Consider the following 25,123-nt stretch of genomic DNA (forward strand, 5'->3'; position numbering starts at 1 on the left):
TGTGTCTTCTTTTGTTGAGTTCGTCGTCCATTATGTGAAGCATACATAGCAAAAGCACCATTCTCAGAAGTAGCAGCAGAGTGCTTATTTTCAAGAAGCAATTCTTCAGTAAGTAATTCGGACTTGAAATCTTCAAAGGAGAAAACCTTGTCTCGAGCTGCAAGATTAAATGCAGTAATAAAACCATGATATGCAGGATTAAGACCACTAATAACAAATGAAATTAGATCTTCGCTGTCTATAGGCTTGCCAACAACTACAAGCTGGTCAGCATAGGATTTTGCAGTGCTGAGCTATTCCGAACAACTTTTGGAATTTTGATGAAGCGTTTGAATCTAGCGCTTCAGATGAGAGATCCGGGACTTTGAATGTGAAGCAAATTGACTTGCCAATGAAGTCCATACTTGCCAAGAAGTGTCTAAGCCACAAATTGTAGACATAATCTTCTCCGAAAGAGAGGAAAGGATCCAGCTAAGTAAAGTTTGATCCTTTTTCCGCCACACTGAATAGGCAGAATTTGTTATGTTCGAAGCTTTGTCGGCATCTGACAAAAACAAAGGAGGACATGCTTCTGAACCATCAATGATGCTCATAAGGTCATTACTTCGGAGAATAGGCAGAAACTGCGATCTCCACATCATGTAATTGGTATCGTCCAGCTTGACAGAAAGAAGCTAGGGAACAGTAGAAAGGGTGACAGCGGAACTTGATGAAGCCATGAGGACTGATCGAGATCAAAAGCGTTAGCTTGTTATGCTCTCATACCATGAAAACAGAGTATTTGAGTGGTTTGGCTTCAATGCCAAAACCAACGAATAAGTTTTGTATTTATAATAAAACTATACAGCTGGAGATTACATTTGTGATAAGATAAACATACAGTTGGAGATTGCATTCATTGTAACAAATAGAGCTACGTATTAGCAAGTAGTTTTGGACTTTTGATTGAGTCCAGAGATTGCTGAGAGTGTGATGAGTTGGAGTTGGTCATACGGTTAACACTCTCGTTAGGAATAAAATTCTACTCTTATTGGGACTTTTCCATTTTTTTTGAGATTCGTGTAAAATATTGATGTGGCCGAAATAGGAGTGTGTACCATACGATCTAGTATGGTACGCGCCCCATATGATTTTTGTTCGAAGCAAAGAGAACTGGCGATCGCGCTTGGAATGAGGAAATTGGAGGAAGCGAGGGACAACTTGGAGCAAGAGCTTCAGGTGATTCAGATGAACACAGATGTGATGGAGAGTTGGGTATGGGAGACCAAGAGGAACATCAGAAGGAGATGGAAAGGCAGGAAAGTGAACACTGATGATGTATTTGATCCATCTGATGTGTATTCGAGGCAGATGATGGAATGCACAATGATGGACCTCGCGTTGGAGGACACCATTTATGCGCAGGATCAGGCAGCGGCTGAGGGATGCATGCCTTCTCACTTGTACTTAAAACACGTGAGAGCGCTACTGAGAGAGCAGTTCTTCCGCCATAGCATAGCATTTGAGGTCCAAAGCATGGCAGCCAGAGTGCCGCATGATGTGGATAGAGAGTTACAGTCGTAAAGCAATAGAGAGAGTACAAGAACATAGGTCTCAAAATAGAGTGGGACGATCTTCAAGACTGACAGTCTTTGATGAGTCGAGAACATATTTGAAAGAGTATGGATGGCGAGGATAGAATCAACTTGATCTAAAAAAGGTTATAACTGGCTATGGACATAAATTGTTGGCACTTTTATATATCATATAGATTATATTCAATTGTTCAATAAGATGAGACAAAGGCATTTTAAAAAAAAATAAATCTGTCTCCTTGATTATTGATGCAATATATGTAAAGGGTTACTCCTAGGAATCCAAAAGACCCATAAGATCAAGAAAGATTAAGTATATGTTAACCTAGATGGATAGTAGGAAGTTGCAAAGTGATAAGTTGACGTTATATCTAGAAAAGTGTCTTGGAGAACTAAGATATTATCTTTATGGATTACAGGCATATCTTTGTAATTACTTAAAAACAGAACTTATTCTATATCAACAATGTAAGACAACTTGGTGATTGTCTTAATTGCTTTATTTGATAATATTATTTTTAGATTTAAATGTCTAATAACAAATATGAATGTGGGTATGAAAAATGCCTCCCATGATAAGTTCGCCTTAAGCCCCCAAATGCATTGTCTTTCATTTTCTTCCATCATAATGTTTTTCTGTTAAATGAGTAGCAATGGAGGGGGAAAATAGAAAGCCATGAGTTATCACATAGATTGAGAGACGCAGAAAACATATCCATTCATCTTGAGTAATGACAAGAAAGGAACTTGAATGTTGGGAGAGAGGCACATATTCATGCATATGTGCCCATAAAACAAGGTTATAGTGAAATACTAACTCATCACCAGGTCGTAAATGGAAGAAATACTTCACAAGATCTAGGTCACATATTCATCTGAGGCAGAAAAGGAAGCTAAAAATGAGGTCAGCTTTTTTTTCTTTTTCTTCAAAATCCTTTTCAGTGGTAAAATGGATTTCAAAGCGATCTCTATCGCTCAGAAATGGTTAGAAAAGATTACTCTAAGGTCGTCAACAGAATTTGACAGCAACAAAGAATTGTTTGAAAGGAGCACCATGACGTAAGTACATCCCCAAAAGCTAGTAAATTCTCTCGGCAGTAGAAACCGGGCGAAGGAAAACAACGACGACTGTGATATTATCTTTGCTACCACGTTCGACAGCTTCTGTGGCCAGTCTCTTGGAACACATTGCAGGCTCTTTAACAGTGTCTTTGATGATGGATATCACATCCTCATTGCTCAGCACATCCCATAATCCATCACTAGCCATTACCTGAACAGGCCACAAAAATCATTAATCTGATTACATCTACGTGCGACTATTTCAATGCAAGGTTCACATCACCGATTTCAATATTCATACTGGTACCATATTGGTACAATGTATCAGAACAATCGGTTCTGCATGCCCACACACATGCCCTCCACCTTATCCAGTATCAATTTAGCACCACTATATTACAGCAATGCCGGTATGCACCAGTACAATGAAACTCCAAAAATATTTCATTAAAATATGGCATAATGATGCTCATTGACGAAAATAGAAATTTCTACAAGCTTTGCATGTTTTGCAGTGGATATTTGATGGTTTTGATAAGCTTCACAAATATTATGTAATTTCTTTAAAATTTATAAAAAATGAATATCATATGCATCTTTTAAAATATTTTGATATATTCATGAGGGATATAAATAATCAAATTAGAAGGAAAAATAATGAAGAACGGGGATGATTGAAGATAAAAAACAAATTTGAAAATTGTGGTGGATCCCACTCTTATCCTTTTTCCTACCTTCTCTATCTTATCTGTTTTATGCTTAAACACCTACCATGTTTGGCGTCAACCTATTAAATTACAATGTTGACATTCTTACATGAAAAGGCTCTTATGTACTATAACCTACCGCACAACCATGCACACGGACATATAAGGCCAGAGACAATATGAGACAGTCTAGGATGACTTGGACCCAGGTTGAGAAAGCTTCCAGGCAACATAGTCCAGCTTGACCCAACAAAATGGACCAAAAGACCAGACTCGACCATGCCAAACTTTGTGGATTGGCATGAACCAATGGATCCCCCCTGCCTACTTGCATGTCCATTGTCCATGCGAACCCTGTCGGTTGGTGCCTAGAAACATTGGGCGTAACTCTGAGCACTCCCATGTGGAGCAAATGAATTGTGAACTATCCTACGCAAATAATCAAGACAGACCATTGGATATTTGTTCCCCATCTTTTATTCCTTCTTTTGTTTATATTTCTAATCATGCACAATACAGAATAAATGAAAACATTTTCAGCTGTCAGGATGAAAGCTATTCCCGTATGTTCCTCCATTACATAAGCCAGGAATTATCATGGCAGCAGAACTACGTATGGATGATCATCTGAGATAATTAGTGATGTGTTTCATAGAAAAGTAATATAAAACATGAAATGAATTCCATAACAATGCAATTCAAAATGCATAAGAAACCTACCAGGAGTTCATCATCTGCTGCTAAGGAAGTCTCAGTTATCTCAGGCCGTGCTGTTACTGCAGGCTTCAAATCATCATCACCAATCGAACGTGTGACCTGATAAGAAGAAAGAGCTTAATACTGAAAATAATTTCAACCAAATGCAGAGACACAGTCAACCAAAGATTAAAAGATGAAACTAAATAAACGTGTAACGTAATCAATATTTGTCCATAATGAGCCAACAAAAAATTGAGTAACATCTGGATTGTGGTTCAATTTAGCTATTTGGCATATTATTGTGCCTCAGAAAAGAAGATCATAACATGTAGCTCATTAGAAATAATTTCCCACTCCTGTACCCCTTCCACATTCAAGGGATATGCTTCCCAGTTGGATGGACTTATATTGAATAAGTCAAACTGTAATTGTCCGCAATTTAACTTGGCCAAGAGATCAACGGAAATTTGCAGTAACATCAAGCTGAAATAAAATTAATATGATCTCAAAACCTGATGGATCATAATCAGAATGTATACAAACGAGATAAAGGTTATTGGACATTTTTTTTTTAAATAAACATATGCATACATCTAGCACTTCTCACCTATGCTGTTAAACAATAGAATAAAGCTCCGACAAATACTTGCACTCAGATCATGATGTAGGTTACTTACAAATGACAGTGTCAGTGAAAAAGGGATATGATGGAATTCTAAAACAGAAATACAGAGGATAACCTTCAGAGACAGTGATCCTATAATCAGTATGTTGAACCTAAAAGGTTGATTTTGATGATGCAAAACAGTTGAGTTAAAGATTGACTAATATATTTACTTTGAGTTTAAGTGATATATTTCAAAAACCAAAGAAGAAAGCCTTCAGCTACTGTCAAGTGAAGATAATCCATCTGAAGCTCCACATCAAAAAAGCAGAACTCCAAAAGGCCATGAATATATTTCTTGGAAGCTCATAAACAAGCACAGAAGATTTCATCCTAAGCTACCTCAAGAATCGACCCCAAGCTTGCAGCGAGTCGACTCCGGCACGCTGTCATTGACTGATGCACCTTCACGAGCCGACTCCAACAGACTGCGAGTTGGCCCCAGGACAGTCTTAGAGGATAGACAGAAAGCCAAGAATTTCATCACATCAACGAGCCGACCCATGAAGAACTCGAGCCGACTCTAGCTTAGCACGAGTCGACCTCAGACAAAGATGATTTGACCACAGAAGGACCATAGGAAAAAGATAGAGAGCCAAAGAAATCACTACATTGGCGAGTTGACTGAAGAAACTCACGAGCTGACTCTAGTAAAATTAGAGTCGACCCCATAAACAGTCGAGTCGATCTCAAAATAGCCACAGCGGAAGGACAGAACAGCGAAAGTCCGTTGAAGAGTCGACTACTAAAAATCTTGACTCTAGAAGCGCCACATACGAAAGACAAACCGCAGCAGAAACAGAAGCAAGCTCGAGGCGACTCCTGAAGATCACGAGTCGACTCTTGAAAATCTTGAATCGACTCTAAAAAACTGCAAGTCGACCCCTCTGCGCCTGATAACTGTAACGACTAATTTTTTCGCGAGTCTAAATATTTGTTTTCTCCTCTCAACGGCTCTATTAACTGTCTAACGGCTAGAAAAGTATTCCAACCTTATCCAAAGAGTATAAAGCATGAAAACACCAAAGAAAAGAGTCGAGCTCAAGCACCACAAAGAAAAATCCTCTAAGACCCGAAGAAAGAGAAAAAAGAGAGCTTAAAAGAAGACATCATTTAAAAGCTTTCATTGTGAGCTGAAAGATCACATTCTCAACTTCAGAGAATTGGTGAAGCGCCTTCAAGTGCATTCAAGTCAACCAACAGAGTCTTGCTCCACTTACTGTTTTTGCATTTATTTCAGAGTAATACTCATTGTGCTTTAATTCTTTCTATTTTTTATTATAACATGTTTCAAGTTTGAAACATGGGAGAAAGATCTATCCAAACTTGTAATTGAATTGTGTTGAGCGTAGGATTGACTCGGGGTAGGTTTTGGTTGATTGGCCTAGAAAATCAACTAGGTTGATTGTGAACCCGAAAAATCGGTAAAAGTTTTGATTGATTGACCTTAAAAAATCAATTGGGTTTGGCTGTGAACCCAGAAAACAATTGAGCTGTAATCTGGGATATAGATTATAGCAAAATTTTCAAGAGATCGTGGAGAGTAGGTATAGGTGCGGGGTTGGCATCGAACCACTATAAACTTCGTATGTCTGCCTTGCTTGTTTTTCTTGCTTTCGTTTCTTGCATACTTACTTATTGCTTACTTGCTAAATCATCATTCATCTGCAAAGGATTCAATTTTGCTGCATTATTTAAAGCAGTTTGAAAAACCCAATTCACCTCCCCTCTTGGGCTGCATAACTGGGCAACACGGTAAAAGATAAATAAAGCATATGCATAAAAATTAGGTCACGGTCAAATTTGCTACACATAAGATATAATGAGTGATCATTTTCGTTTTCTTGAATATATTGTGCAAAGGAATATATATCAGACTTTTCACTTTAAAAGTTCTTATTTTGCTTTTATTCTTTTATTCAAAACATATTCCTTAACCATCAGAAACAAGGACCTGTAGAGTCGCTTAAGAGTGAATCTGTCTAGGCCTTTTCAAACCATTGTTCATATATCTAAAAATCTTGTGCCCATAAAGAGAATGTTCTTATGTTATCTCTGCCTGGCTTCAAAGGGCGATTTGATCAGCTAGGATTAAATGGAAGACAACCCAAGTCTTCCTATGAATTAGGTCCTTCTTCCATATGACACAACTTTGTCCCTCCATTGTTATGGATACCTACTTGAAAAAACTGCAAAAACAAAATCATCTCTCTTTATTCTACACCCATTTTTGTACTTTTTGAAAAAACCAAGACTTTTAGTTCATGGATCACCAATCTTATTTTGAAAAACACGAAGTCGGCCTTTTTTTGATGTGGTGGTATCTTGGGAATAGGAAAGTGAAACTACCTTGTACATCATAGGGCTGGAAATGGGCTCGGGCTGGCATGAGGCCCATCGGGTCGGGTCCGGTACAGGCTAGGCCCAAAAGATTTCAGGCCTGGTTTGGCTTAAATATAGAGCCTATTTGTTTTACAGATCAGGCTTGGGTATATCATTAGCTCGACCGAGGCCCGAAACGGAGCTCAAATTCAGGCTTGAACAAGTCTTAAACCCTTCATCATCTTTCCTTAAATCTTTGGGCTCGCAACTATTGAATATTGGTGTTTTAAAGCTTCTATAAAATCTTTAGAAGGCATAATAGTTGGATGTGATTCAAGACATTTTAAAATGATTAGAATTCTAAATTATTAATGAGAAAGTCGTTTGTGATTCAATGAACCACAATCCGCTCCACAAATTTGGGCTAGTCTAATCAGGTTCGGGTCCGGCCCATGCCTAGGCTCGAGCTTGGGCTCGGGCTGAGCTCGGGCTTGGGTTTTCCAAAGATTTTCGGGCTTAAGCACAGCCCGAAGCTCGAAAAAAATTTCGAGCCGGGCTTGGGTAGGAGTTTGGCCCTGCCCAACCCGGCCCATTTCTAGCCCTAGTACATCAAGGACTCCATCTTTTTAAGGAATGGTGCCAAAGATATGCCTCTACTACTCACACCACTTATTCCAACTATTTGGCATGGGCTTTGTGAATCCTGATTCACCAAGCTTCCATATTTAGGGTCTTTTTTCATGTTTAGTTAAGATCCTTTTTTCCTTTATCATGACTTCCATCCATTTTTATTTGAGATATTCCATTCTTTTACTTCATCCTTCAATGAAGATATAGAAACTGCCATCTTCCTCCATTGTATTTACAAATTATATAAAGAAGTATTATATCCTACAAATCCTCTAAAAGTTTAATTTCAAGCATATATAATAGCACTAGAGTCACATGAATCAACTGAAGAGGTGCTTGTGATATGTTACGCAACCATTGCATTTCCTAATGATTGTAAAGAAAATTTTACACCGATAAGGCCTTGATGTTGCATCCAAGGTTTGTTGTCTCAATACCGGACCCCGTACCGTAACACACTAGCACAGTATCGATACGGTACAATATGAAATATTCTCGGTATGCCACTTGTACCGAATACCAGAACCGAACTGGTACGGTACAGTATGCCATGTACCGCCCGGTTGGGGTCAGTACGGCATACCATGGTTGCATCACTTAGAAAGATAGCAGTAATAAGGTCTACGGAATTCACAATAAATGACATAAACGAGAATATTGATATAGATGTGTTACATTACATGAATAACTACACAAATCAGCAATAATGTGTTTAAAACTAATTCAGTTGGTATTTGTCTATCTAGTGAACCTATCTTGTGAAGGCTTGATAAGGTTCTGATAAGGAGAGTCACCATGATGTTAATTCACGGATTTTATAAAAGAAGAAGAAGAAGAAGCAGCCCTACAATAACATGAATGGAAGCTGCAACAATGATGTTAAAAAGCTTGCAGTGACACCAGTCCTGGATTTTAACAGGTATGATTATGAATGAATCTATAAAATCGACTAGGAGTCTAAGAATAGTTGAGACAACTATTGCCAGGTGCACTCAACTTGAATTGACATGAAGAATAATTCCATCATCATTTTGATACCATATCAAAGAATGAGCAAATTTAAAACCTTATACACAATAGGAAAGACTCTTAATGGAGACACAAGTTTACATCTTAAAGCTATACCGAACAAGTTGGACAAACTGTTCTGTGTTCATGACATACAAAGCCTGAGTGGACCATTCATGGATTAGAATATCATGTATTTTAGTCGAGCTGATCGGGGGCTACAATGTTGCATATGCAACAATATTATACATAAGAATATAAAGATAGACAAGTATATGGAGACTGCTACTAGCACCCTACAATGGACTACTTGGACTCAATCATTCAAATTTTAAAAAAATATAAAGAATGTAACTACTTGAAACTAGTCTTCAAAGAAGAAAAGAGTAACTACAAGAAAAATAGCTACCCCTGGTAGCGGGATTCAATAGGCGTGGGTGGATTGGTTGGGTAGGCTGCAGCCCTAGTTCTTTCTCCCAATTTTCTTTACTTTCTTTCTCTCCATTGTTATCACCTCTATCCTTATTTCCTCCCCTCTATCTCCTCTCAGTAATAGGGGTCAGAAAAGGTATTATGCCATGATAACAAGTGAATGCAAGTTTTCATTTTGACCTCCAAAATAACCCAACTTTCTTTAGAATGATGATGGTATATATCTCTTGAGTTATAATAAATTAATGATAAATGGAAAGAAAGGGTTAACTACAATTTGAGCATATCACATCTAACACTGTTAAATGAATGAATTCTTCGTGATAAGCCTGAATGGCCCAAAGTTTGGCTCAATTTGGCCTTCCTACATGCCAAGCTAGAGCCAGCCCAAGCCTGCTCAAACTTGATTTGATTAAGCTCAAAAATGAATATTATGTATTTTTTAGTTATATTTTATAAAAAATATATTTCTGCATTTATATAATTAACATAAAAAAAGAATGTATTCCAATTATATGATTGAGATAAAAGTGTTGAAAATAAGCTTACAGTACATATCTGAAAGCCTTGGGAGACCTCAGGCTCTCACTAGATCTCCTAAACAAATTGTACATTAATAGTCTGAGTTCAGCATAAAACTAAATAAGCTTGCTTAACCACAACCAATAACAAAACAAGCTAAGCTTAAGCTGGCTTGCTAGGGCTTGGTTTATCTACACCTCTAGTAACACCCTTCCATTTTTCCAATGTTACTTTTGTGTAAGGAGCCACATGTTGTCCAGTTTTATTTTGGAAGTTTCTCAAATAATATAGGAGACAAGAAAATTATAAATAAAATACCTGGAGAGCAGCTGGACCGACCCTCCATGTGTCTACTAGCCACTTCACTTCAATGCCTTCTTTGATAACACGCATTCTTTCATCAGCACAGCTTGCAACATGATCCTATTTAATATTTAAAATTCATAATTTACACTTCTGCGTAGGCAATAAAAATTAAAATATTGAAATCTTATACCTGTACAACTACAATGCAAATTCAAAAAAAATTGACATTCTTTTTGACATTAAATTTATAGGTTTGGTTTAAAATGCACCTTACTCATAGGAAATGGGTGGCCAGAACGGCTTAAAATTGCACGGCAATCACCAGCATTTGCAACGAAAAGCCTGTTCCTGACTATTAATGCTGTAACTGCAGTACAACCAGGATGCCAGTCTTTCTGAAAAATTCTTTTTGAGTTACGGTGCAAGACTAACCCATCTCTGAATGCCTCATCTGTCCTTGTAAATGCTTCAATAAGCGCATCTGTTGGACTGCAGCAAGCTAGCAATTAGCAAGTGAAGTGAATAAACCATCAGATATAAACAGATGGCTGGAAGAAACCTGCATGTATAACCAGTATTCTGTAAGAACACTGGTAGTGCTCGGGCAGAAAACTCAGCAGCTGCTGCACCTGTAGAGAACATTCGGAAATATTAAACTAGTTATGTAAGGAAAAGTAATAATACCGTCATTGGCAAACCTCTATGGCCATCAAAAATTCCAAAAGCATGAACATCCTTCTCGTTGCACATTTGCGGAAGCATGAAGTGAGTATCTTCCATTGTTTCCCTTCTTCCACATGTTGCAAAAGATCCCCAAGATAAAGTAGGATGGTAATGTGATTCATTAAAAAAACTAACCCACGGCCTCATATTTGACTTTTCTGCATTTGTTATCCTGGCTAATTGTTCTCCTTGATCAAACCAGTTCAATTCTTTAAAATACTGGAGATCCATCATGCCATGTTGGCATTGATTGCTGGGGGAAACCGATGGTGGACAAGAGCCTTTTTCCACATGCTCCATGATTAGAGTTAATTCCTCAACTATGTCATCAAATGAAGGCCTATGTAAGGGATTTGGGTCCCAACACCTTTTAATAAGTGACAACAGATCTGATGGTGCTCCAGCTTCACGATGAGCAAGAATAGGACGCAGACCCTCAGAAACAACTGCTGCAGTAAGTCGTTGTTCAGTATAGCTCATTTCAAGCACAGTGTGTGCCTACAAGAAGAGAAACAGCTTCCTGTTTGTCACTGTATAATAGAAAAATACTTGAAGACAATCCACAGATAGACAAATACGTAAGAATGTACATATGCAGTAAGACAAAATGCACATGAAGGATAACACTGAAAGTTGGAGAAGTTTCATGTGGTCTCAGCCTCACTAAATTAGTGCTCATAACATGAATGAAAAAAAAAAAAAAAAAAAAAATCAAAGGGGAGCATCTTCATCATTTGATTGAAATATGTTCTGCATGTCCAATGTGAGTGCATATTACAATATTGTACATGTTACAAAAAGAGGAAAAACATACCTGGGCTTCTGCTCTTAGATCTGTGTAAGGAACAACACCTGTAAGAAGCTCACTGCAGAAGAAGACCAATGAATCAGAATGACAATATCTCACGCTTAAAAAGGCATTCATACATGAACCTTATGTAAGAATGTTTTGAGACAATCTATAAATTTATCACATGTCCACAGATACAAACTGTTTTTGTCCAGTTAGCAAGTATTCCAAATCTACCAAATTACAAAAGCTATGAAATCACAAATCCTGGAGATGCACTGTCATGCTCGACATACATACCAGGAGATCCTGAACGTATGTGTTAATATGGGTGGTCTTATTCACATTAACTATTATTTGCGCCATCTTTTAATGGCATAATCTAGGATCTGATGTAGCAGCTAAAAAGAATTTACCGAAAACATCTCTTAAGTGTTACATTTTCTACCCTTCTAATATCATGTGTGCTTGTAAAAATTGGTAAGTTCTTCAAATGGCACATTTTTTCCAAAATTAACCAAGTGATGGTAATAGATTTATTATGAACTTTTTCCTAAACTTTGCTGAATCTTGGCCTTTTACATATTTCCTTTATTGCTTGTTTGTTTCTCTCTAATTAAGTTAGAACTCTAGATTCCTATTTGACATTATATGTATAATGTCTATTGGGTTTGTACTGACACCAATGTCTTCAGTCTATTCATGCACACAGAACATCAGATAGCCAGACATGCTTGCAAATGCTATGATGGTGAAAGTTAAAAGTCAGCATCAAGGTCTGCTGTATCGATACCGGTCGGCGTACCAATGGCAGCTCGGACCGGTACGGTATCGGTCCCGTACCAGTCCGGTACCGGTTCCATATCGATTCCAGATTCCACGCTGATCCAATGCTAATCCATACCGGTCTGTACCGGTCTCGTATTGGTCCCATACTGGTTCTCCAACGATAAGCTACCGGTATCGGATTCCACACTGATCCGGTACCGGTCTCAGGCCGGACTGATACGTACCGGCCGGTATGGCAGACAATGGTCAGCGTTGAAGCAATTGCAATAATGCCCAAAAACAAGGACTGAAAGTGATTGCAATAAATGCCAAATATATTGGGCTAGATATTGACAGGTCAAATCAGATAGAGGAGTTACCAAATCTGTTTTGGTCCATAAATTATTCCGGGTAAGGCTAGGGTCTGGCTCAACAGAAAACTGAAGGATCTAATTTTGACCACAATTATATGTCACATGTGGACGGGCCTAGATAAAGATCAAACCTGACCGATGGTTTCATATGGGTTTCTGTTGGATCAGGTCTTATTGGTTTCGGGTCCGGTCAGTCTTAGGGAGACCCAATTTGTTTGCAACCCTACCTCTTTGATTTATGAATGTTTCCTCAGTTTTTGTCTAAGAGTCTTATGCACAAAAAATCTAATTTACGAAACCCATGACAAGTGTCAAATATTATTGTATAACATGTTCAATTTTTTGCAGTTACATATATTTCATCTTTTTATATGTATTTGTATGGATTTTATATGGTGTAATCTGATTGCACATGTCCTTTTAGTTTGTTTTCTTACTCATGACATGTAAACCAGTTACTGCAAAAGGATGCTCCGAGCTCTAAAGAAAATATTTGATATCTCCAATTTCACAAGTTTTCTTATAAATTCGAATAGGAAAGAAGCTCCATAATCAAAATCATTCAATATGTTATATCTTAATCATGCCATATTCAGTGCAAGTATCCTTAAATGCATATCCTATGCATAAATGATTCACAGATAGTACAATATCCATCGGCAATATGTCTTATCATGACTATTATGCAAGAACCCCTCTACATAATCCATTTAACAACTAAATATACAACCACCACTAGCATTTTCTTTAAAGAAATGGATAACCATCCAATAAGAGTGAAGAGAAGATAAAGTAGGTAAGGAGTTATATTAGTCTTGAAAGAAGAAAGCATTAATACAAGAGAAAAGTGAATATTGTTGAAGAAATATAGGATCTGTATGATTTTTAACTTCTACCTTGGCCATGTAGTACCATAAAATCCTGATCATATCATGATTATAACCAAAACCACAAGTATTGGCGGGGAAAAAGGAAAGCATGCAAGGTTCATTTGTTAGTACATTAAAATTTCACAGACATAGAAAATGGGTATACAATTTAATAATTGTTTGGGATAGAAAAGCTAGAGTTATTCAATAGGACAGAAAGGCATGAAATGTTTAATTCCTTACTTGATAGATATTCCAAAACTATAGACATCTGATTTTTCTGTTTGTATATCCTTTCTCAGAATTTCTGGTGCCATATAGATGAGCGTCCCAACCATGTTTCTTTTGTGAAAACCACCAGTTGGCTTGCCAGACGATTTCCAATTTTCAACTGAAACATGTTTAAGATCCTTCTTGTACATAGCCAGACCAAAATCTGCTAGATGAGGACGAAGGTCTTTGTCAAGCTGGATCGCAGATTTGAATATTTTAAGAGCAAGTCCAGAAATCAAAAGGATAATATTAATCTAAGGTTACAAATGTCATTTTAGTAGAAAATAAAAGCACATGGAAGATACTTACAAGAATATTTGCAGGTTTTACATCCCTATGTACAATTCCAAGGTTGTGTAGGTACTGGAGAGCTTTCCCTGAAAAGAGAGGTTAATAAGAATGCATGACTAACAATGTGGAACGAAAAGGTTGCAAAGGTAATTTTGTAGGAAACAATGGAAGCAAATACAAAAAACATAATCAAGAAAACAAGAACCTGTTTAGAATGACTATTCAATGAAAAAATGGTACCTTCATGTTAAAAAAATGTGAAAAATCAATGACAAGCATCACTCAGAAAGTATCCATTAGTTAGTGAATAAGTTCTCGATAATAATAACAAAAGTATCATTGACATGCATTCATGATGCAATTTTATATAGTTTCAAGTTCCAACAATTAAAGTAGATCAATTTCTAATTAAGTTAATGGTGGAGAAGCCTTTGTGGTTAGAACTGGTAAATAATGATTCAGTCCTTACATAAGAAAAGGAAAGGAAACACTAAATGTGTCATGAAAAGGAACAGCAAAACATAAGGATGCTAGTAACAGACAATTGACATCCAAGGACTTTTATTAGCGCAGCAAAGGGAGAAAACACCGCAAAACTTATTTCTGAAAAAAAATTACCTATAATAACTCAAGTTACACACAAGACAAAAAGTTTTCAAAAACAAAAGTACCAAATTATCAGTTACAGAAGAGATGATTAACAGCATATAGAGCAAATAAGATCAAAACAACCATAGATGCCTGGACATGGAATTTGGAGATGTACAACAGAAGAAGCAGGTTCATGAAACTATTTCCCTTGCCCATCGTTTGTGAACCCACTAAATTTTTGGGAATCCAGTGGGTCCAAGCCCAAACTTTTAGATACATTAACTAGATGATCCCATTACCTCAAGATCGCAAAGCTGGGCATGAGTCATGATTACTGAGAAGATCTTAGCAGATTAATATAGCAGGCTACCTGGCCTTAACCATGGTATGAATTAGAGGAAAAATATCTTTTTGTGATGGATAAGTCATAGTAATATATATTAAACAAAGCTGTGGAAACAAATTTTCATATTGTAATACAGACTAGAGTAAGGTTTTAAATACCACCAGAACAGGACTGTACCAATGTACTATACAGTTTCAGTATGTTTCCTTCACTGAAAAATTGTGTCGATGCCCAATACCGTACCATTTTGGTAAAAAAACAGTCTGAGATCCAGTGCTGGTATTTTAAACCTTGGACTAGAGTTTGTTCTAGAGGATTTCTTAGCATGATGGAATATTTTATGGGGAGACTTGTTGTTTCACAAGTTCAATATGTTTATCAGTAATCTTTGTCGAAAGGCATCATCAATCTAGGCCAGTATGTCAGAATTCATATTTCATACAAACCATACAGCTGCATGCTAAAGCTTCACCTTCCACCCAACCTCCCACATCAAGAAACGAGTAAGTAAATGGCCATAAATAGTTTTTCTTGATAAAGTTCTTTCATGTATACCTTATACCTTAGCTAAACCAATAATGCCAAAAGATCGAATATCCACACTGGACTAAATGAACTAATGTAAAAGAGGACCAGAAAAGAAGAGCACATAGGCCTCTGTTAGAGGACAAAGGTTATAAAGGTCGCTCTGTTTGTTATGACCACTGAAATGCAGTGCATTTTTGTCACCTTAACCAAAAATGTGTTCACAAATTACTAGCTTTCCTTGTATATTAAATATTTATACATATATATATGCATTCAAAGAAAATCATCCGATTATTCTTCCTTGGAAACTAAAGAGTTTAAAATATTCGATACATGAGAATTTTCTTAAGAAATTGGATCAATAAATATTCTAGGAAATGAGAAAAGGACAAATCATATTCTAGGAAAGCAGGGCATGACGGCAATATGAAATATATAAAAAATAAAAAATAAAACAAACAGGTGGCGGCAATAAAAGTAATGACTTGATGGGAAGGTATAAGATACGAGCTTAGCCTAGAATATGGCACGAGCATGAATACTCTTTTAGGCTCACCTAATTTCACTAGAACCGATGGTCAAGTAAGCAGGAAGCAGCCGCGCATAAGCATCAATTTCACCACAAAGAAGGAAGGCAATAAGCAGTAGAAACCTAAAAGGGGCAAGAGCGCACCAAGATCGCAGGCAATGGTGAGCACTTGGTCAATAGAAGGGTTCCACTCTTGGACATGCAATTTCTCGGCCAGGTTCCGCGACTCGTAGAACTGGAAGAAGAGCATGTAATTGGGAGGCCTCGCATGGGCCGCCACCAGCTTGGCCAGTCCCGGGTGATCCAGCTTGCTTCACATCCACAGAAGACATCCAAATGCAAGCGATTCAGGAACGAATCAAGAGTCGAGCCAGAGAGAGAGAGAGAGAGAGAGATGGAAAGTCGAAACTGACCACAGCAGCTGCAGTTCGCGGTGGAATTTGTCGAGATCATCGGCGGTGGACAGTACGGGCTTCTTGACGGCGACTCTCGCGCCGCCGAGCCTCGCGTCGTAGACGGTGCTCTCAGATCCTTGGGAAGAGTATCACACGCCACATCACAAGGAATAATGAAGGAATAGAGAGAGATAGAAAGAGAGAGAGGACACGGATTCGTACCTCGGGCGATGGGAGCGAGGAGGGCGTAGGAGGAAGGGGGGAGGTGAAGAGGGATGGTAGAGCTGGTGCAGCAGCCACGGACGCAGGTGTTGGGTTCAACTATCTCCACCATCTTCGTTCTCCGCTTCGCCACACGGAGGGGGAAGAGAGGAGGAAATAGAAGGACGGCCGCGGATAGTAGGTTGCCGGAGGTTGGCTTCGGCTGCTACGCCCTAAACATTGGGAACGTTCCTTGGCCGCGCTCCATCCCCCGTGCTCGCTCTGCTGCGCACATGTTTTTGCCAGGAAACCGTGTTTCATTCTTTTCCTTCCAAAGATATGTGATGGCGGCTGGGAAACAGGTAACTTCCCTTGACTGCCACTTCTTTGTACTTAGAAAAAAAATTGGATCCGGGGTAATAAAACTCTCTGCTGGTATATTTGAGGAGGAAGAAAAAAATAAAATAAAATAAAATAAAATAAATTTCTTTTTTTTTTTCACTGCATTTGGTACAACTCATAAATTATATATATTTGTATATAGACTCCATACATAAAAAATAATATAGATGATACAAGTTATCATGTAATCTCTAAAACCAGTTATGCTAAAAAAATAATATAAATTAATATAGAATTATGCTAATAAAAAATTTTATTTTAATATTTTTTAAATAAAAAATAAAATTTATAGCCATGCGTAGGAGGGAAATTGGTGGCCGAGAACTCACTAAATTGCCCCAGGCGGGTCATGCCGGGAGATTTTGTCTAGTACCATGCTTCGGTCTCACATATGACATTTTAATTACAAAGGATATGCATAATTATTCACAAAAAGGAAGATTTGCATAATTGCAAACTAGAAGCTTTGAGATATGTTTCTATTGAATTAAATTTAGAGCTTTTTTTTCTATAGGTTGTAATAAGTCCAATAGATTTGGTTTTTGGTTTTTAGACCTATTCAATCCAGCAGATTTGAAAATAATTATATTTTTTTCTATTTTTAAAAATATAATTATAAAATTTATAAGCGTTGTAGCTGCAACAACCATGATGATATGGCAATAATGCAGTAGCAACGGTGATGGTTGCAATGTAATAGTGACGGTAGCGATCAAGGTGCCGATGGTCGTTAGCATGAAACCAAAGATATTCTATTTTCAAAAAAAAAATTAAAAGATAATTTTTAGCAATTTTTAAATTTTCAAAAATTCAAAATGGAAGTTCTTTGAAGAAATAAAATTTGGTCTACAAAATATAATTTTTATCCTGGTTTTCATGTTTAAATTTTGCTAATTAAAATTCAAAAATTGTAAAATAAAATAGATGTCGCTATTTAAATATAAAAAAATATTTATGTAATCCAATGATGCTTCCTTTTCCCATCTCTTTTAAGATGGTCAGTATTAGACGCCGTGGTGATAATGACATGCTTTATATATTATTCTACAAAAATGCTTAGCTTTAATCACGAACATATTTATAATTTAAGGAAAGGGTGCCATGTTTTTCTTCTCTATTTTTTTTGTCAAAAATATTTACAAATAATGGGTTACAAAACTAGGATGGCTTTCACCCAATATCCTAAGCTCATAAAGCGATACGCTTGTGCCTTATTACCTTTAAGATGATAGGTTTTTCTATTTTATTATCTCTAAGGTTATACTAATATTTTTAGTGACGCGATAGGGTTAAGTTGTGCTCATATCAAATAAAGAAGAAAGAAAATGATATTTGAAAAATTTTTTTTCACTGTAATTGTTTAACCTCAAAGAATTAAATATTAGATAATGATAAGGAGAAAAATGGATCACCCAACATATATAGTTAAAGCATCCGAATTCGACAGCAAGTCTAGTCTCGACAAACGTGGTCTCGGCGAGCGCGGTCTCGGCGAATATGGTCTCGGCAAGCACGGTCTTGGCGAGTATGATCTTGGTAAGTATGGTTTCGGTTAAGCAAAGCTCGATTGACCTCGAGGCCAAGGAAGATCTACTAAGAAGTTGAGGCCGACCCCGATATGTACTTTTTCAAAGCGGACAATATCTCTGGTCGGGACGCAATCACTTTTCCGCTCTAACATATAACAAACTATTGTTTTTTCACATTGGATTATACAATTTAAGTAATATAGGTCGGCATGTTCAACTACCTCAAAGAGGTATTATTGGCTATGGTTTTATAATTTGCTCGCGACATATTTAAGGATGACTCCTCTTTAATGTTTTCAGAATTCAAGGTGATCTTCTTAGAACCACAATTGCATAAACTGCCACTATTTCCTCTTTCTCCATTACTTCACGGAGTAGTTCACTGTATATGTGAAATAGACGATCAATAGCTTCTCTACCAATATGGTGGCATAGCATTGGCTCCTGTATAGCTCTTATTGCCTTTGCCAAAGCCACTCCATCCTTTTTGGCATCTCCACTGCCGATTTTGTCTTTAAATATCTCCAAGTATTCAACCATAAAGGAGCCTTCCCTCAGCACTTCATCTTCTATTTCCTTCAGGGATGGAGCATAGAATGGAGCACTATATAGTTCTAGATCTTCTCCTCTGATTTCTCCCTGCATATTAGAAGAGAACAAAATTTTGATTTGTTGGCTTCAAATGCCACTAATTATGTTTGCTTCAAACAATATTATAAGAACAAAGTTATAGTCAGTAAGAAGTATTATCTCATTAAATTGAATATATTTCCTATAGACAGTATCGCCTTATTCATTACCAGGTAGATTTGTTATAGACTCAACTACTTTCACAGAGAAAAACTAAAAGAAACTAATGTGTTACTTTACTGCAAATAGTAGACATAATGTTGACCTACCATAGAATGAAAACTATATGATTGCTTATTTTCTTTTTTCTTTTTTTTCCTTAAGAAATATAATCATAATAAGCCACCATCATTGTTGCATGAATACTATGGAAAACTTTTATTTTGTTTTGGTGTTCATTAAGGTTCTGTTTGGATATTCTTTTCTGCAGGAATATTGATCAAGCCTAGACGTCGTAAATCATCCACACTATAGTTATTCAGATCTCGATATTTCATGATACATCATACAAGACTAAAAGCTAGAAACTCTAATTGCTAAGCAAAAGGAAATAACCATTGGAACAAGCTCTGATTCATAAATATGCAGGACTTGGCTTACATGTTTTTTTTATTTTATTTTATTTTATTTTTAAAAAAAGGATTGCAAGCCTTTAGTTTGGTAGAAGAATCTCTTAGGGAATGTCAAGCTTACCTGTGCAACCATGATAGAAAGAGATCTGGCCAATAGTTCCCATAAGAGAGTTGTCCCCTTATTGCAAGGCTCTTTGGTGTCCCTTCCTGACATAATTAATGCCATTCGTCCTTCAGAAACCAGTTCTTCTGATCTGGACTTGAGAAACGAACCAAAATCTTTCTGAAATTGCTGGTGGTAGGCTTTCGCTATAGCAGGAGGGCTAGTTTTAGATATGTATATTTCCCTGGTATTCATCGATTTACCTTCTTCATTAAAAATGCCAGGAGGAACCTGCAATGCAGTTTAAAGTCAACTTATATATAATTTAAAGAGAAAGAGACATTGTTTAGATTATAAGTTAAATTGTTGATGATATTAGCAAAGTTTAGGTCTCTTTGGATGATGGGATAAATTATACTAATATAAATACTCCAAACAACCACAGGCCAGGTCAGGTTGGTTTAGAAATAAACTTGAAACTAAACCAATTTAAACTGGTTTCCTAAAACTGACCGAAATCGAACTGACCATCTATAAAAACCATTAGAAACCAACCCGAGAAATTCAGTTCGATTTAGTTTATTGAGTTGATATTCAATAGGTTGGATTTGAAATTCTATTTTTCTATTTTTTTTGTAATTCTGAATCAAGTACCCAATTTGACCCGAATAATCCGATCGAAATAAAAATTAATCGAGCGAGTTCAGATACCCGATAGATTTATCATTTTTTGATGGGATAGAATGGGTTTGAAATTTTTGGACAAATTTTTAATTAGATTTGGAACAAGTTCGGACAGATATCCTAACTATTGTCATTCCTAGTTCCTCGGCATAGATGTATGAAATTTGTTATCCAACCAAGAACACCATATAAACTTCCACTTGTTCGCTTATGATCTTTGCTTCCTATCTACCGAAAAGCAAAAAGATGCAAACGCCCGCAAGGAAGTTTCAACTTTTTCACTTTGTATATTATTTTAGTGGATGATGTAGCCGATGCTCGATACTGTACGTGAATGGGTCCATGATGAACTTATTTACCTATTTGTGGAACTTTGGCTAGCATTTTTTTTTTCTGTTGCTAGTGGGAAGTATTCTATGAAGATCCTTCTATCGTCAAAAGTGGACTTTGTCATTATCCAAAACCTCTTGAAGGCTTTCAATCATTAAAATAAACATATAACCGCAAAGCTTTACCTAATGAATAACAAGTACTCAAAAGGAACTAAATGCACTAATAACATGAATCGAAAACCACCAAAGCTCAACGGTACAAGTAACAAAATTAGCAGTCATTAACCTACTAATAATTGAACAAACATGATGCTGGCAATTAGAAAACAATCAGAAGGTCAAATTTATCCATGGTGGTATAGAAGACAGACCTGGGAGAGCCAATGCAAACTGTGACCGGAGTGAATAAAATGCAAGCTATTGCTCGGAAAGAGTCTCCCATAGAAGGACCCGGGAACTCCAGCCATGAAAACCGAGTGGGACTCGTCTCTCCTTCCAACATTCTTGAGCCTCCTACCAAAGTCTGAGAAGCTAACGAAAATTGAGTTGAAATCATTCCCGGGGAGATCATTAAGAAACACCATGAACTGTGGCACCTGCCTTGTTTTCTCATGGCATCTCTCATCAATTCCATTCACAACATCACCAATCAGGGATAACGCATTGGTTCCTGAAGAGCACCCCAAATCCGCCATTCTAAAACATCGGGGAGTCTCCGAAAGATACGCGTCGATGGCTGCGTCGATGATGACAGGCTTCACAGCATCCGTAAACTTCTTCTAAACTTCGAGAAAGATCGAGTTAAATCACAGCAGAAAAGCATTAAACAAGGCTTCGGGTTTTTTTTTTTGTTTTTGTTTTCAGAGGTATCTTTGCCAACCTGAATTGAAGAATTCCGGGCATAGCTTGTCTCTCCCAATCCTTCTTTCATGCGAAGAACACTCTCCACATCCATTTGTCGTGGCCTGATAAAAGCTACCGGCGTGTGGGTTCTCTTAGTTCTCTAAGCCTATGCAAATAGCACGGACCCCTCACGTTTATAGCACGATTATGTGGGAATTTTGTGCTTTAATGTGGCTGTTTGAGGAACCCAAAGGATGCGAATAAAATAAAAAAAAGAACAATGAAAAGAGAGCGGCTAAGGATGCTTGCAAGGATTCCCCAATAAAGGACAGGAGAAGAAAGGCCAAACAGGAGAATATAGTCGGGCGGGGTTTCTTACAGTGCTATGTGTAGCCAATAATGCAGCGTAAGCCGGGGGAAAAGTGACATCTACGAGGCAACTCACCTTCGTTACATCTCTTCTTATCCCTTTAACTTTCGAAGGATGTTCGTTGCTTGAGTAAAGGCAACACTGCCCAAATCCGGCACCAAGAAAAAGCCTTTTTTTATAACTAATGCGCGTCGCGCTCCACACCCACAGCGAGATTAAAGCATCAACCAGAACTATCCAGATGGTGGGTTAGGGGCGTGACATGCCAAAGATCTCGGTGCAATTCACGGGCAGGTCTTGGCGGTCGCATGCGGTCTTGAGGCCTTTTCCTGGGCTCCAAACCTTATCTTTGGTTGCCACTTATGTAAAGAGAGAAGCCAATCAGACTATGGATTGGCGCTTTAAGGAGACCTTGACATATTAATTTGCCTTGTAGAGCTATGGCTATCCAAGTTGCCCGTGGTCCTTTAATTCTTGCTAGATGGCAGCTCTCTATTGTTATTTTTTTGTTGCATAATAAACTGCCTCCGAGAGCCCTCAAAAAATTAAAAAAAAGTTTTTTTTTATAAATATCCTCTTAAATATCAAATTTTGTATGAATATTCTTTCAAAATTAATATTTATATCTATACCATCATAAACCACTTGTTTTGCTATTCTATTCTTTTTTTATCCTTATTTTTGCCTATATACCCATGCCATATAATGTTATTAAAATTAACGGTTTTAAATTAAAATAACTAAAATATTTTTAATGAGTAGGTGCGCAAAAAGAAACATTTATAAGACGATCACGATAAGAGGCAAGAAAGTAATTTTAAAATTTTATTTTATTTTTAAACAAAATAAATGTGGTTTTATTAATGGTGTTAGAAGTAACGTTAATTAAAAGTATTTTTTTTAGAAATAAATATATATTTTAAGAGAGTATTTATGCAAATTTGAATTTATTGAAGAGTATTCATGCAAAAAAATCTAAAAAAAGGGTAGAAATATCTAATATTTTCAAATACACTAAAACGAGGACCTGTCTGTTAACTAAAACAGTGAACTAGATTTTTCTTTTTTTGTGGAAATCAGGAAGTCCCTTTCTGGAATTTTCGCAGTAGAACTTGGAGGAAGAGTCATCAGCTGGTCGAGCTTATACGTGTTCGACAGTTGTCCACGATAGAGATATTTTTTCGCCTGGACCAGTGTTAGCTGGCCGAACCTTGGATTGATGGAGCCATGCATGTGGATTGCGGTGAAATTTTGCATTTGGCCTTCCTTTAAGACAAAGGATGAGGTTTCGATGTGACCGGAGCGGCAAAATGTTGGAAGTTTATCCAAACTCAGACAAGGACTGTGAGGTTAGCATACAACACGAGATAGGATTTGTGAACACCTTTTTTTTTTTTTTTTTGAAAGCCTGAAAAGATGAGTTTGATGGAGCTGGCCCGCAGACGGGTGTGATTATTGGCATATTAGTTATATAAACTTTGACCATTCGATCCTCGTCTCCGATAATAATGGGTATGAGACTGTCAGGAATGTAGGTGTCACGTATGAGCATCGAAGTATGTACACCTAACAAGTGTTTTGATGAGTAGAAAGGCGCCCACCTGCATGATTACATACATTGATAGCAGTGAGCGAAGCTGAAGGCAACCTAGGCAGGTCTCATTTATGTGAGGCAGATTTTAAGAGCCGACCATATTGTCATTGAGATTGAGGGGATCTAGCAAACGACGATTGGTTGGATCCAGAGACAGACTAACTCGGAGAGAGAGACTCACCCGCAATTACTTGATATCTAGAGGAGCTCGAAGAAGTGTGCCTCTTGAGTGGTTACACATTCTACTATGGAACGAATAGTGTTGCCGACCGAGTTGATTTTTTTGACAGAGCATTTTGGAGAAGTGCTTTGAACTAACTTGGTGGCTGCTCCAATTGTTTTTTATGATATTTGATTTTTTGATCTTATAAAATCTATCCATATGTTTGAACCATCCATCTTAATATATATATATAGTGGGGCTTTAAATTTGGGCCAGTTAAAATTTTAGAGGAACCAGGTTCTCTTCTTAAAAATTATATGGCTCTATGTTTGAACCCATGCCCAAATCCTATCGGTGTATGGATGCAGACTGGGTGTGGATCAGATATGGTCGGCCTGAAATGGATTTGGATATGCATGCTAGTTATACTAAATTTAGTAAAACTGAATATAGAAGAAGAGAGCACAAAGCCGGCGGCTCATTTTAAAAGTCATGCAAATTCGCTGAGGTGGCTCATCGTGATTAGCTGTAGAAAAGAGGTTCTCATGCGAACTGCAGCAGCCGCCGTCCGCTGCCTTTCACTTTCTTTGATTTTGACTAACTAGCTACCTATGCGATGCAAATTGTAGGTTTTTAAGTTCAAACCACGACCAAACAGACAGAAAAGGCCTATCAAAGAAGAGAGAGAGAGAGAGAGAGAGAGAGAGAGAGAGAGACTCGTGGAAAGCATATAATGTTAAAATAGAGGAAGAAGAGAGAAAGATAAAGAAGGAAAGATTATATTCTATATTTGTGCCATAGCCCTCCCTTTCTTTTTATAGTTGAGGAGAGACATATACAACTCATATACAGCCTGTATCTCATACCCAACGGTTATACAGCTAAGTCATAACAGTTATACAGCTAACATCCTTCCTCAAACTCAAGATGATTATGAAGATGCCAACTTGAGTTTACCAACCAGATCACGATGACGCCCCGGCAGATATGCCTTCGTAAAAATATCAACAAGCTGATCTGCAGAAACAACATATCTCATTTGAAGAGTGCGTTGCTTGATATGATCCCGAATAAAGTGACAATCTATCTCAATATGCTTCGTTGGCTCATGAAACACATCATTATGAGCAATCTGCATGACACTCATATTATCACAATAAAGAGAAGAGCTCTTGGCCAAAGGAATACCGATGTCATGTAATAGCCATCGAAGCCATAAGAACTCAGAGGTAGTATCTGCTAGTGCACGATACTCAGCCTCTTTACTAGAGCAAAAGACAACTGTCTGTTTCTTATT

General features: G+C 37.4%; 2 protein-coding genes across 5 annotated transcripts; both read right to left on the bottom strand.

The window, feature by feature from the left end:
- Positions 1-2,267: 2,267 nt before the first annotated feature.
- On the bottom strand, positions 2,268-17,054 carry LOC103722343 (protein kinase family protein / protein phosphatase 2C (PP2C) family protein). Of its 3 annotated transcripts, none has more exons than XM_008812871.6 (12): positions 16,626-17,054; positions 16,422-16,539; positions 16,153-16,319; positions 14,033-14,100; positions 13,694-13,917; positions 11,464-11,515; positions 10,625-11,147; positions 10,486-10,555; positions 10,196-10,415; positions 9,939-10,043; positions 4,064-4,159; positions 2,268-2,847 (listed from the first exon to the last, which is right to left on the bottom strand). In XM_008812871.6, exons 1-12 carry the CDS (start codon positions 16,735-16,737, stop codon positions 2,653-2,655), a joined length of 1,950 nt encoding a protein of 649 aa, XP_008811093.3. In that variant the 5' UTR covers positions 16,738-17,054; the 3' UTR covers positions 2,268-2,652. The 3 variants fall into 3 exon arrangements, with proteins under 3 accessions (XP_008811093.3, XP_026666295.3, XP_026666296.3); XM_026810494.4 differs by having other exon boundaries at positions 13,694-13,886; positions 14,029-14,100; XM_026810495.4 differs by lacking the exon at positions 14,033-14,100 and having other exon boundaries at positions 13,694-13,886.
- A 727-nt stretch (positions 17,055-17,781) lies between these two features.
- LOC103722349 (S-adenosyl-L-methionine-dependent methyltransferases superfamily protein) lies at positions 17,782-22,050 on the bottom strand. Of its 2 annotated transcripts, none has more exons than XM_008812877.6 (4): positions 21,737-22,050; positions 21,228-21,635; positions 19,859-20,131; positions 17,782-19,174 (listed from the first exon to the last, which is right to left on the bottom strand). In XM_008812877.6, exons 1-4 carry the CDS (start codon positions 21,809-21,811, stop codon positions 18,839-18,841), a joined length of 1,092 nt encoding a protein of 363 aa, XP_008811099.1. In that variant the 5' UTR covers positions 21,812-22,050; the 3' UTR covers positions 17,782-18,838. The 2 variants fall into 2 exon arrangements, with proteins under 2 accessions (XP_008811099.1, XP_026666297.1); XM_026810496.4 differs by having other exon boundaries at positions 21,228-21,640; positions 21,737-22,049.
- Positions 22,051-25,123: the final 3,073 nt, after the last annotated feature.

Source organism: Phoenix dactylifera, chromosome 1 (assembly GCF_051530095.1).
Source record: "Phoenix dactylifera cultivar Ajwa chromosome 1, Ajwa_hap1_PhDact_Kaust_v1.1, whole genome shotgun sequence".
Lineage (NCBI taxonomy): Eukaryota > Viridiplantae > Streptophyta > Magnoliopsida > Arecales > Arecaceae > Phoenix > Phoenix dactylifera.

What these genes read in the sequence shown, in the direction of transcription:
- LOC103722349 (XM_008812877.6), bottom strand. Translation starts at nt 21,811, where the DNA reads ATGGATGTGGAGAGTGTTCTTCGCATGAAAGAAGGATTGGGAGAGACA. An exon ending in CCCGGAATTCTTCAATTCAG is followed by an intron (nt 21,636 to 21,736) that starts GTTGGCAAAGAT and finishes CTCGAAGTTTAG; the next exon opens with AAGAAGTTTACGGATGCTGT. An exon ending in GTTTGCATTGGCTCTCCCAG is followed by an intron (nt 20,132 to 21,227) that starts GTCTGTCTTCTA and finishes ACTGCATTGCAG; the next exon opens with GTTCCTCCTGGCATTTTTAA.
- LOC103722343 (XM_008812871.6), bottom strand. Translation starts at nt 16,737, where the DNA reads ATGGTGGAGATAGTTGAACCCAACACCTGCGTCCGTGGCTGCTGCACC. An exon ending in CCTCGCTCCCATCGCCCGAG is followed by an intron (nt 16,540 to 16,625) that starts GTACGAATCCGT and finishes ACTCTTCCCAAG; the next exon opens with GATCTGAGAGCACCGTCTAC. An exon ending in CAGCAGATGATGAACTCCTG is followed by an intron (nt 2,848 to 4,063) that starts GTAGGTTTCTTA and finishes TGGCCTGTTCAG; the next exon opens with GTAATGGCTAGTGATGGATT.